The sequence below is a fragment of the Staurois parvus genome, unplaced genomic scaffold (assembly GCF_062004578.1).
Source record: "Staurois parvus isolate SC_StPar_1 unplaced genomic scaffold, SC_StPar_1.0 ptg000498l, whole genome shotgun sequence".
In the NCBI taxonomy this organism is placed as follows: domain Eukaryota; kingdom Metazoa; phylum Chordata; class Amphibia; order Anura; family Ranidae; genus Staurois; species Staurois parvus.
This window is the reverse complement of record NW_028318294.1, coordinates 2,607,501-2,621,592: the sequence shown is the minus strand read 5'-3', so window position 1 is coordinate 2,621,592 and position 14,092 is coordinate 2,607,501. Positions and strand designations below refer to the sequence as shown.

Sequence of the window (14,092 nt, the reverse complement as noted above, 5' to 3'; positions counted from 1 at the left end):
GTGGTAAGCTCAGAGAGTGCAGGGGTCAGCAGTAGGTAATGCAGAGTACAGGGGTCAGTAGTAAGTTCAGAGAGTGCAGGGGTCAGCAGTAAGTAATGCAGAGTGCAGGGGTCAGTAGTAAGTAATGCAGAGTGCATGGATCTATAGTAAGTTCAGAGAGTGCAGGGGTCAGCAGTAAGTAATGCAGAGTACAGGGGTCAGTAGTAAGTTCAGAGAGTGCAGGGGTCAGCAGTAAGTAATGCAGAGTGCATAGGTCAGTAATAAGTAGCACACAGTGAGAGTATGAGGTACTATATGTAGCTGCATGTGCTCCCCTCTTTCTGCCTCTGTTACTGACCACTTTTAATAACGCAGTGACTATTTATTACCCCAGTCACCCAGTGTAACTGCTCAGGTGTGCACTGTTCTGCAAGAACAAGGCAGCTTCTCCTGCTCCCTCTTCCTCACCTCCCACAATCCAAGAAGGTGATGTTGCCTTAAAACCCAGACTTGGGAGACCATTTGAGGAACAGGGACAATTTGGGGACTCTTTTTTTTCAAGAGGCAGCCTTCGAAACCAAACAAGCGTCATTGGTTGCTAGAATGCAGGCAGCTGCCAGCATCCCAGCAACCAACAATCCCATTGCCAGCTGGCTTGTTTCAAATTGATAACAAGCTAGCATGCATATTGGGTGAGACCATTGACCGAAATATAGCTGGAGATACCCAATACAACCTCGTCTTTTACATTTTACCAACAAATTGGGTAACATATTGTGTTAGTGTGCCCTAAAATTACCATTAGTGTATTTTTTAATGATGCATTTGACAAACAGTTGCACTCACATCCTGTGACATAAAAAAATTGGTATGACCTCCATTTTATTCTTCAAGGTCACATATTCAGAAAATGGAATATAATATGTGGGGCTTTAACAGATCTTCAGGCCTAAAAGGTACATTTTAGCATATGTGAAAAAAAACGCAAAAACGACTGTGACAGCAAAAGAAGAAGTATGGAGTTTGGAAGAATACAAACGTACATACTCACCTATATGCTGCAGCATTGGCATGATGCTGAGGCTGCCTGCTGTCAGCTCTAAGCCTGAGAACTGAGTGATCACATGACCTCTGATCTCTCAGTTCTTGGCTTTCTCAAAGCAGAGAGCGGTGACTGGCAGTCACCGCTCTCTGCCCCTTCAGAGCTCACTGGGGCGCCGGGCTGCGGAGGGGGCAGGCACAGCTGGCTCTGGCTCTCAGCAACACAAGGAGAGGCGGAGCCAGCTGTCAGTTATGCAGTTGGATAGATTCCGACAATATTCCAGAGCCTCAATAGCCACAAGGGATATAAATCTACATTGTGAGCACCAAATAACTTTGAAAACACAGACATTATCTTGCAAAAGTAGCTGTGACATCATCACTGTGCTGTGAATATAGCAAAGCTGTGGGATGGGCCAGCAGGCCCCAGCCACCACAGGCTACTTGCTGGAAACTACAGGAAGGGGCGGAGACAAGACCGGCCACCCTGCACAAGGAGAGAAGGCAGCAGTGACCGGTCTTTATCACATTTTGCACAGAAGTGAAGTGCAGGAGTTGCTTCATGTTGGATTCCCTCACTGACGTAGAAGAAATACATGAAGGAGGCTGAGTGGAGTAAGAAAACACATGGTTCCTGTATTCACACACCTTATATTGAGTCCACAGCTTTAATAATCAACCATTACCCTTTGTTATGAATGATTTATACCTGACCACCAGCAGTTCTATTCGAGAGAGCAGTACGTCGCCCTCTGGTACACTCATTGGACATATTCTACCATAAACACGGTGCTGAGCGCCGCCACAGCGTCACCGCACCCCGCCAATGGGATCTACCACTGCACCATGTAATACTCTACAACGGCCAGCGGGGGCAGCAAACAACCTGTTAAAAAAAAAGACAACATGTGATCGACAGTGCCGTCAGGACCACGCCTCCTGCTCCCTGGCGTAAGTTCCGGGGTTCCCATAGAGACTAGGACGCGGCTGTTTGTTGTGAGTTCCTGTTGAGCGCGGCGTTTGCAGCATCATGGTGAGTGTGATCTCCCCGGGGGGCCAGAGCTGTGCCGGGGGGGGCGGCTGAGTGGTGTGCTCGGGGAGAGGATTATAGTCACACGATGGCTGTGTGTCTTATGGGGGGAGGGGCGGCTCTGATCTCTCCTGTCCTCAGTCCTTATGGCTGGTGGATGATGGGGACCTCCAGAGACGGACCAGGATTGTACCTGAAAATCTTCTGTCCTAGGAAGGAGGCAGGATTCCATACTGGCCCTGTGTACCCCTCTGACTGGCCATCTCTTGGTGTGATCAACACAAATCCCATCATCTGTTATCTCAGGGCTCCACAAATCCCAGGCGCCAGGTTGTCATGGTGCTCCATAGACTTCAATGGGGAAACGCCTCCCAAGAGATGTGATTGGGGAAACGCCTCCCAAGAGATGTGATTGGGGAAACGCCTCCCAAGAGATGTGATTGGGGAAACGCCTCCCAAGAGATGTGATTGGGGAAACGCCTCCCAATAGAATTGAATGGGCCAAGAGACTTGAGTGGGGAAACTGCTCCCAAGACACTTGATTGGGGAAACACCCCCCAATAGAATTGAATGGGCCAAGAGACTTGATTGGGGAAACTCCTCCCCAGAGACTTGATTGGTCGAAACACCTCCCAATAGAATTGAATGGGGAAACGCCTCCCAAGAGACTTGATTGGGGAAACACTTCTCAAGAGACTTGAATGGGGAAACACCTCCCAATAGAATTGAATGGGGAAATGCCTCCCAAGAGACTTGAATGGGCCAATAGATTTGATTGGGGAAATGCCTCCCAATAGACTTGAATGGGCCAATAGACTTGATTGGGGAAACGTCTCCCAATAGACTAGAATGGGCCAATAGACTTGATTGGGGAAACGCCTCCCAAGAGACTTGATTGGAGAAACACCTCCCAATAGAATTGAATAGGGAAATGCCTCCCAAGAGACTTGAATGGGGAAACACCTACCAAGAGACTTGAATGGGCCAAGAGACTTGAGTGGGGAAATGCCTCCCAAGAGAGTTGATTGGGGAAACACCTCCCAATGGAATTGAAGGGAAATGCCTCCCAAGAGCCTTGAACCTCCCAAGAGAGTTGATTGGGGAAACGCCTCCCAAGAGACTTGAATGGGGAAACGCCTCCCAAGAGACTTGAATGGGGAAACGCCTCCCAAGAGACTTGAATGGGGAAACGCCTCCCAAGAGACTTGAATGGGGAAACGCCTCCCAAGAGACTTGAATGGGGAAACGCCTCCCAAGAGACTTGAATGGGGAAACGCCTCCCAGGAGACTTGAATGGGGAAACGCCTCCCAGGAGACTTGAATGGGGAAACGCCTCCCAGGAGACTTGAATGGGGAAACGCCTCCCAGGAGACTTGAATGGGGAAACGCCTCCCAAGAGACTTGGATTGGCCAATAGACTTTATGACGGAATGCGGTGTCCGACCCCTGCCCTTCTCACTAACTCAAGACAAAGGACCAGCCGATGTCATACCGCGTTGTCACATGCGTAACAATGCCACTCTCAGCTGCGCCCTGCTCAAAGATTTTTCAGCTCGCAGGACCACAATCTATGTGCCAGCAGCCTGATAGTGATTGTTACTGGGTTAGGTTAGTTACGCAATTAACCCTTCACACTGCCATCACCACCTTTTTATAGAAAAGGAGGAAACTCACAAATCCTAGCAATAACACTATGATATTAGCATAAGCGTCTGTAACACAGACTGTCACCACAGACTTGGATATTCAGAGGGTTATTACATACAGTAGCACTCTTCAAGAGACAGGGATTCTTTAGTTTGCATTAAAATCATTAGAGACAGTTTCAACACTTTTCAGAATAGGATTTATTACTAAAAAGGTCAAAATGGTGCAATTATACATACACTGATCAGCGCTGCAGGCTATAGCCTACAGCTCTGATCAAGCGGGGAAAGTCTGACAGGGTGGTTGTACAGAAGTTGATCGGTAGATTGATTTCTACACAAACACTTTGCTCATGCAGGGATTGAAAATCGCCCCTGATCACTGCTGAACAAGACAAATATTGATCCATGTATGGCCGGCTTCAGTGGATTAAGCTTCCTGCCACAAGACCCCTACATTGCTACTTCTAATATTCCTGGAAGTGGTAAATGCCAGCAACAGCCTTTCCTATGCAGCAGTGTGTTTCTACACTCTGGTAAGTATGTGCAGGTGAAACTCGAAAAATTAGAATATCGTGCAAAAGTTCATTTATTTCAGTAATGCAACTTAAAGGTGAAACTAATATATGAGATAGACTCATTACATGCAAAGCAAGATAGTTCAAGCCGTGATTTGTCATAATTGTGATGATTATGGCTTACAGCTCATGAAAACTCTGAATCCACAATCTCAGAAAATTAGAAAATTACATGCAATCAATAAAACAAGGATTGTACACAGAACAATATCGGACCTCTGAAAAGTATAAGCATGCATATGTACTCAGTACTTGGTTTGGGCCCCTTTTGCAGCAATTACTGCCTCAATGCGGCATGGCATGGAAGCTATCAGCCTGTGGCACTGCTGAGGTGTTATGGAAGACCAGGATGCTTCAATAGCGGCCTTCAGCTCTTCTGCATTGTTCAGTCTCATGTCTCTCATCTTTCTCTTGGCAATGCCCCATAGATTCTCTATGGGGTTCAGGTCAGGCGAGTTTGCTGGCCAATCAAGCACAGTAATCCCACGGTCATTGAACCAGGTTTTGGTGCTTTTGGCAGTGTGGGCAGGTGCCAAGTCCTGCTGGAAAATGAAGTCGGCATCCCCATAAAGCTCGTCTGCGGAAGGAAGCATGAAGTGCTCCAAAATCTCCTGGTAGACGGCTGCGTTGACCGTGGACTTAATGAAGCACAGTGGACCAACACCAGCAGATGACATGGCTCCCCAAATCAACACAGACTGTGGAAACTTCACACTGGAGTTCAAGCATCTTGCAGTGTGTGCCTCTCCATTCTTCCTCCATACTCGGGGTCCTTGGTTTCCAAATGAGATGCAAAAGTTGCTCTCATCAGAAAAGAGGACTTTGGACCACTGAGCAGCAGACCAGGTCTGTTTTTCTTTAGCCCAGGTAAGACGCTTCTGACGTTGTTTGTTGTTCAGGAGTGGCTTGACAAGAGAAATACGACATTTGAAGCCCATGTCCAGGATCCGTCTGTGTGTGGTGGCTCTTGATGCACTGACTCCAGCCTCAGTCCACTCCTTGTGAAAGTCCCCAACACTTTTGAATGGCCTTTTCCTGACAATCCTTTCCTTTCCAGGCTGCGGTCATCCCTGCTGCTTGTGCACCTTTTTCTTCCACACTTTTCCCTTCCACATAACTTTCTATTAATGTGCTTTGATACAGCACTTTGGGAACATCCAACTTCTTTTGCAATTACCTTTTGAGGCTTTCCCTCCTTATGGAGGGTGTCAATGATGGTTTTCTGCACAACTGTCAGGTCAGCAGTCTTTCCAATGATTGTAATTCCTACTGAACCAGATTGAGAGACCATTTAAAGGCTCAGGAACCCTTTGCAGGTGTTATGGCTTAATTAGCTGATTAGAGTGGGACACTTTGAGTCTAGAATATTGCACCTTTTCGCAATATTCTCATTTTCTGAGATTGTGGATTTGGGGTTTTCATGAGCTGTAAGCCATAATCATCACAATTATGACAAATCACGGCTTGAACTATCTTGCTTTGCATGTAATGAGTCTATCTCATATATTAGTTTCACCTTTTAAGTTGCATTACTGAAATAAATGAACTTTTGCACGATATTCTAATTTTTCGAGTTTCACCTGTATACTGGTGGCTAGGAATGAGCTCGGGCATGTTCAGATCCTAGTGCAAACCCACCTGTGTGATCCCACCAGGAATCTGTCACTGTAGTGGGCCAATCACCTGCAGCCGGGGAATTCCCCTCCTGCAGCCACACATATACAATGGGGGTGAGGTGGGGAAAATCCTCGGCCACTTATGATTGGCCAAGTATTGTCATAGATTCCTGGCAGGATCATTCAGGTGGGTTTGAACGAGGATCTGAACACCTCTGATCTCATCCCCAATAGTGGCCATACACAGGGCAATAAAACTTAATGATCAAGTTGCAATCCAGCAAAACGACTGAACATAACATCAAGCGAAAGAGACAAAATTAAATTGTGAAGTGATGAGCGACAGACCCAAGTTGATGAATTGTGGTTAAAAAAACAAACAAAAACAAACCAAGATCATACAGGGTAAATGATGGTATTTTCATGCCCATGTGAATCACGATTGATCTACATGCAAGGGCAGGAAAAACACCACTGATCCATCCCCATGCGATCAATTTTATTTCCCGCCCCAACCGATTGACCTGGGTTGGTTGAAACTGTCACTATCTGTCGGTCATCGCTCAGCCATGCTGTTTTTGTCTCCAGTTTATTGAATTCTGATTCAATTGCTTTGTCGATCATTCTGTTTTATTGCACCATGTACAGCCCCCCATAAGTAAAAGTGACCATACACTATACGATCTCCTTTAGATCTACCGTCAACTATGTCATAGAAGGACAGGTTTGATTGGATACAAATTGAAAGTATTGTTTACATCATAGGTTTGTCCCCATATTATACAGTTTTAGTAAATCTAAAGGAGATTTATACAATCAGATTGCATAGTGTATGGCCAGCTTTATATTCCTTTTTAGTTTGCTTCTTTTTAAGTTCCTTAGCAACCAAGAAGCAACCCTACATGGAGAAAATTCAACCTGTAAGTGCCAGTTCACACTACAGTTGCTTTTTTTTCTGCCTCCAAAATGCACAAAAAGTAGGTTATTTGGTTGTCAATGGCATAGTTCACATCAGTGCTTGCAGTTCCAGTACGTTCAATTTGCAGAAAAAAAAAGTAGAACATGCTGCATTTATTCAGCACAGAACTGTACTGGAACGTGGTAAAATGCAACAAAAACCCACTGGAATGCACATGTCCCTATTTAAATTGAAGAAAAAGAGAGGGTAAAAATGAACTGGAATGCATAAAAAACGCACTGGAACGCGTCAAAAACGCACATGCAAAAACGCATCTGGAACATATCTGGACTGCCTTTCTATAGTGTGAACCGGCCCTAAAGGAGGAAGATAATAATTGCTTTCCCAGTGCCCTGTGTCTTAAAACTCCACCACCTTTCATGTCCAGGTGTAAATAAAAACAATGACATTGTTGGGGAGCATTGGATTTCTGGCAGGATCAACTGTTTTTTCCTACTTATTTAACCACTTCCCATCCGGCCGCTGTATATAAGCCGCTGGACGGTGGCAGTGCAGGGGCGGGTTGCCGTTCATAAACAGCGCCCTTAATTTTTTATTGTGCGCGCTCTCTGGGAGCACACGGCATCGCGATCCAGTGCCCGCTGTGTCCGGAGAACACAGCAAAACACCGATCGCTGTACAGGACCTCTGTGTGAGGTCCTGATCATGTGATCACTGATTGGCCAATCAGTGATCACGTGAATAAAAGCAAGATGTCACTTCTGACATCATTGCTTACTACGTGTGAAATCTGTGAATGATCACAGAGATCACATGGTACAAGGCTATTTACAACAGCCTTGTACCATGTGACAAGATGTGACCAATCACAGCTCTCACAGTATTTCTCAATGGCTGCAGGAATGCAGCCAGAGAGAAGGAGAAATGATTGCTTTTACACCCTTTATGGGTGTAAAAGCAATCCGTGTATAAAGAAAAAAAATAAATCTTCATCACCCCCCACAAGTAGTACATTGTCACTATGGTGACACTGTACTGTTAGGGTGACAGTATGTTAAAAAAAAAAACATAAATAATAATATAAAAAAAATGTGAAAAAATGTTCTTTCAAAAATTATAATTTTTGGTTATAAACTAATTTGGGTTATGTTTTTACTAAAAAGATAACTGAATAAATTTTGGCCAAGATTAATGAAGAAAGATTAGTTATTTGCAAACATTTTGTAAGAAAAACCCTTTTTTTATTTTTTATTTTTGGACTTTTTCATTTATATAGGAAAAAAAAATAAAGATCCCAGTGGTAAATAAATACCGCCAAAATAAAGTTTGATCTGTATCAAACAAATGCTAAAAAATTCATATGGGTACAGTGTTGCATGATCGCGCAAATGTCATTCAAAGTGTGACAGAGCTGAAAGCTGGCCGGGACAGGAAGGGGGAGAAAGTGTCCGGACTGGAAGTGGTTAAAAAATATAATGGTAAATGTATCAGACTAAAAGGAAATTCACTGCTAGGCATTACATACACTTTAAGCCATGAAAATGAGCAGAACAAAATAAAATCTACATTTAACCACAATTGTTGCAAATACTTGATTGTGAACATTTCTTTGTTTCATTTACAGTCTGAAGTTGAGGAAACACTGAAGAGGATTCAGGCTCAGAAAGGAGTGATTGGAACTATAGTAGTGAACTCCGAAGGTACAGGGGCTTAAAGGGGAACACCAGGGAAACTTCCTAATACATTGGGGTTTACTTACGAAAACTAAAGAGTGCAAAATATGGTGCAGCTCTGCATAGAAACCAATCAGCTTCCAGTTTTTATTGCCAAATCTTAACTGAACAAACTGAAGTTAGATGCTGATTGGCTACCAGATTCTGAGTGCTCCAGTTTTGTTAAATGTACCCCATAGTTTTCTCACACCCCTGCTGCATAATCGGGGATTAGAAGAAAGGCGGGGGATCTCTTAAAGCAGTATCAAATACAAAAGCAAACACTTATTATATTGCAGCTTAGCAATTCTTAGATTCAATGGCTGTATTTATTTTCTTTTTTTGGATTTCTTTGTTCTATTTTCATCTGGTCATCCAGCCAATAAGTCTGTTGTTTTTCAACAGAAAAGGGACTTAAAGTGTTACTAAACCCACAACAGTAAAATCAGTCTGTATATGCAGTAAAACATGCTTTTTATGCTTACTATGGAACCTAAGGGGTTAATCCTTTACATTGTGTAAAAACCCTGTTTGATCCTGACTTATCTGATACTCCCCTTCTTCCAGTGTCTCCCTCTTATCTCTTGATACATATGGTGTGGAGTCACTCTGCACATCATTATTTATTTATTTCAGGTACTTGTATAGCGCTGTCAATTTACGCAGCAATTTACCCATATATTGTACATTCACATCAGTCCCTAACCCTCAAGGGGCGTACAATCTAAGGTCCCTAACTCACATTCATACATACACATACTAGGGCCAATTTAGACAGGAGCCAATTCACCTACCAGCATGTCTTTGGCAGGGGCGGACTGACCATTTGGAAACTCGGGCACTGCCCGAGGACCCAGGGTCAGTAGGGGGCCCCATGAGATGCCCCTGGTACCTTTTTCATAGGCTTTTTTGAGTTTGAGAAAGGACACAGGGGCCCCATGAGTTGTCAGTCCGCCCCTGGTCTTGCATGTTTGGTGCACTTTTATAGAGCAAACCAAACACACAGGACATAATAGAATCAATTGCGGAAGCTAAGCTACACCTAACAAAATCCATGGGTATATTGCGCTGCTCCACTCGTGTGGTCAAACTGCATAAGTTTGAAAGCAGCCTAAGTATTGGTGATCTGTAGGGTTGCATGGAGTTATTTTATCGGTGAGTATGAGTACCGATGCTTTTGGTCAAGTACTCACCGATACCAAGTACCGATACCTTTGCAGTGCGATTTGAGCCCATACAAAATGAATGGGCTCAAATCGGACTGCAAAGAATTATATGTGATTTAAACATGAATGCGGTGTGATTCCTGTCCAAATCGCATGCTATTTCCCCCTCCTGTGTGATCCCACTATAGAAAGACAGAGAAGTGATATGAAGGGCAGCAATGGGCAAACAAACAGGTTAAAATGTTATCACAACTCACATGTTAAAAGTGCTTAATATCTCTCATGTCAAATCCAAACCCGGACGCTTGTGGTGCTCACAGGGCTGGAGGATAGGTAGGATGTTCTGAGGCCCCTTTTTTGAATTTGGGCAAGGACACAGAGGCCCCATGATCCCCATATTGCCCGGGGGCCCCATGAGTTGTCAGTCCGCCCCTGGTCTTTAGAGAGTGAGAGGAAACCGGAGTGCCCGGAGGAAACCCGCACAGGGAGAACATGCAAATACCAGGCAGGTAGTGTCGTGGTCGGGATTTGAACAAGCAACCCTAGTACTGCCAGGCAGAAGTGCTAACCATTTAGCCACTGTGCTGCTGCACATGCTCAGTTTGGTGTGTACTGCTAGGGAGGTTTTTTTTGGGGGAGAGTGCATGTGATCACCACAGGGCCAGTCAGCACTGTCCAGACAGAGGGCAGGGGCTCTGCGTCCTCCTTGAGCAAAATTAAAACTCATACTACAAGCTTTAAGCCGTGCTCTGCTCAACACTGATAGAAGTCACAAGACTGCTGATGAGAAAAGGTATTTAACAGTTTATATTTACTAAAATATTTGCACTTCCATGTTGTGTGTACTGTGGGAGACAGAATGAATGCAGGGTCCTGGGTTTAGTAACACTTTAAAAATTAGATTTACTAGCTGGATTACCAGGTAAAAACATACACAGGCACTTTATTTAAAGTGGAATTAGACAAAAAAAAGGAAATGCTGATAAGTAGGATTTTAATGAGAGAAGAGACTTTATTGCCCTCTTCTGTCAAACCCTTCTCCTTGCTTGTCATCCATACACTTATGGCATCTCTCTGCCATGATGATGTGACCCCCATGCACCTCTGTGGGAGTAACATCACAGCTGAAGAGTCTGATTCTAGAAGGAAGACGGGTGAAGATGGCAGCACACATGACTGATGCGAGCACTGATAGAGCAACGTTGAAGGGGATTGCATGCCAGGTAGGTCTGCCATAATGTGTTAATATGCTGTGCATACTATGACATTATGGCTAAAAGTTCCTGGGACCCAATAAAGGAAAAAAAAAATACATTTTGGCGGAGGCTTAATAATGCTTAAGGGTCGGTTCACACTAGGTATTGCACAGGAACACGCTGCGCCAGGGGCGGACTGACCATTGGGAAACCCGGGCACTGCCCAAGGGCCCGGGGTCAGTAGGGGACCCCATGAGATGCCCCTGGTACCTTTTTCATAGGCTTTTTTGAGTTTGGGCAAGGACACACGGGCCCCATGATCCCCTATTGCCCGGGGGCCCCATGAGTTGTCAGTCCGCCCCTGCGCTGCGCATTCCTGTGCGACTCCTATGCAGTTCAGTGTGGTGTGATTTGAGCCCATTCATTTTGAATACTTTTGTAAACGCACTGCAGCCAATTCACATGGTTTATCTGTACTATGCGATCCGGTGCGGTAAGACGCACTGCGTTTGCGATCTGCATTTGGGGCGTGGTTAACTTAGTGGTTCTAAAGGCTGAAGGTTTTTTTTACCTTCATGCGTTCTTTGCACAAAGGTAAAAATCCTTCAGTGTGCAGCTCCTCTCTCAGACCCCCCCAATACTTACCTAAGCCTGATCGCGATCCAGTGCTGTGCAAGAGAGAAGTGGCTCTCCTTCCTCATTGGTTGAAATGCAGAAGTGGGAGCCATTTGTTTCCGCTGCTGTCAATCACAACCACTGAGGTGGAGGCGGGGCCGAGCTGCGCTCTGTGTGCCTCATAGACACACAGAGTTAATAAACAAGAAAGTGCAGTGCTAGAATAAATAAATGTCCAAATGACTCTGCGTATATAATCACTAAAACCACCAGATAAAATAATTCAATCTAAAATCAAAAATAGTAAAATCAGAAAGTTCCAATATAAAAAATATATAAAGTGACTCTCAGGGTTCACCAACCTCATAACATCTAATCTGATGACCCACCATCTCTGAGAGGGAAGTCCATCTACTCAATACCTGTCTGATGACATCTGGATTTTAACATAAGGCGCAATAAATATGTGCATCCGGTGAGTGCGCATTACCTTTACCACTACTGCACTGATACCGGATCCAGAGTCATTAGGCACGAGAGTCACTTTATATATTGTTTACATTGGAACTTTCTGATTTTACTATTTTTGATTTTAGATTGAATTATTTTATCTGGTGGTTTTAGTGATTATATACGCAGAGTCATGTGGACATTTATTTATTCTAGCGCTGCACTTTCTTGTTTATTACCTATGTTTTAGGGTGCTATTGGTTACCTTTTTGTGCACAGCAGCTATTTTGTTTTATTTAAGGCGCTCGCACCTCCTTTATTATAGACACACAGAGTTGGCTCGGGAGAGAGCATGCACGAGTGCCCCCATAGCAAGCAGCTTGCTGTGGGGGCACTCGGCAGGGGGAGGGACCTGAGAAGAGGAGGACTGGGGCTGCTCTGTGCATAACCATTACACAGAGCAGGTAAGTATAACATTTTTGTTAAAGTGAACCTTTAGTATCATTGATACCTGCTGCAGATCACAACTGAAATGCAATTTGATTTCAGTGGGGAAAACGCGCATGGAACTTGAGTTTCCCATACTGCGTTCTGGTGTGAACAGGCCTTTAATTATTGATAAGCTGAGGGATAATTATGATTGCTCCAGATGTTGGTTAACTGGCATCTGTAGCAATCATACTAATGACCCCACATCATTTCTATAAGAATCTAAATAAAATAAATTGGAATATTATACATTTTTTTTTTTCCTTGCACTTCCAGTCCCTACGTCAGCACTGTATAATCAGGCATGTGACAGCCATATTCATGGTTCAGCTATACAGCTTCCTGTGTAACCTGCTTGTCCATTGGACAGTGAATCAGAATGGTATTAAAGCCGACGATCCTTGGCAAGCAGCTTTAAGTTCAGTTTGCATAGCCATTGTTCTCTGGTTATCTTCTTCATCATACTTTATAGCATGTGTACACATATTCAGTAATGCCGTGTAAAGGGCTCCTATTTTCACAGTGCAGTAAGACGTAGCTGTTCATCTGTTGTTATAGGTTACTGCCATATGAACATTTCTGCAATCTTTATGTATTAAACCTTCTGAATTTTGTATTTTGCTAAATTCACTTTTTTCTTGCTTTTCCTTTATAGTGGCAATGTTACTAGTTGGAAAAAAAAAATTTCTTTTACTTACCTGATTGCCCAACAGTGTATTTAACCACTTCCTGTCCGGACACTTTTACCCCCTTCCTGTCCAGGGCAATTTTCAGCTTTCAGCGCTATCACACTTTGAATGACAATTGCGAGGTCATGCAACACTGTACCCATATGAATTTTTTACCATTTTTTTGAGACAGATAAAGCTTTATTTTGATGGTATTTATTCACCGCTGGGATTTTTATTTTTTTTTGCTATGTAAATGAAAAAGTCCAAAAAGTTTGAAAAAAGTGTTTTTCTTATAAAATTTTGCAAATAAATAATCTTTCATCATAAATCTTGACCAAATTGTATTCAGTTATATTTTTAGAAAAAAAAAATAAGCCAGATTAGTTTATAACCAAAAATTATAATTTTTAAACATTTTTTTTACATTTTTATTTTATTTTTTTATAATATTATTTGTTTTTTTTTTACATACTGTCACCCTAGCAGTACAGTGTCACCATGGTGACACTGTACTACTTGTGGGGGGTGATGAAGATTTTTTTTTTTTTTTTTTTTAACAGTGATTGCTTTTACACCCATATAGGATGTAAAAGCAATCATTTTCCTTTTTCTCTGTCTGCATTCTTGCAGCCATTGAGAAATACTGAGTGAGCTGTGATTGGTCACACCTTGTCACATGGTACAAGGCTGTTGTGAATAGCCTTGTACCATGTGACCTCTGTGATCATTCACAGATTTCACACGTAGTAAGCAATGATGTCACAAGTGACATCTTGCTTACTACTTTGCATGTGATCACTGATTGGCCAATCAGTGATCACATGATCGGGACCGAGGTCCCGTCCGGCGATCGGTGTTTCACTGTGTCCGGAGGACACAGCGAGCACCGGATCGCGGTGCTGTGCGCTCCCAGGGAGCGTGTACAGCTAGAAAAGGCGGGTGCCGTTTATGAACGGCAACCCGCCCCTGGAGTGCCACCACCCT

The 14,092-nt window shown here is 43.7% G+C and overlaps 1 protein-coding gene across 1 annotated transcript in view; it reads left to right on the top strand.

The window, feature by feature from the left end:
* The first annotated feature begins 1,933 nt into the window (after positions 1-1,933).
* Positions 1,934-14,092, top strand: part of DYNLRB2 (dynein light chain roadblock-type 2) — a 25,157-nt gene continuing 12,998 nt past the window's right edge. Inside the window, exons 1-2 of the mRNA XM_089689811.1 lie at positions 1,934-2,053; positions 8,434-8,509. Coding sequence (XP_089545937.1) covers positions 2,051-2,053; positions 8,434-8,509 — 79 coding nt within the window. The 5' untranslated portion in view covers positions 1,934-2,050. The remainder of the gene's footprint in view (positions 2,054-8,433; positions 8,510-14,092) is intronic.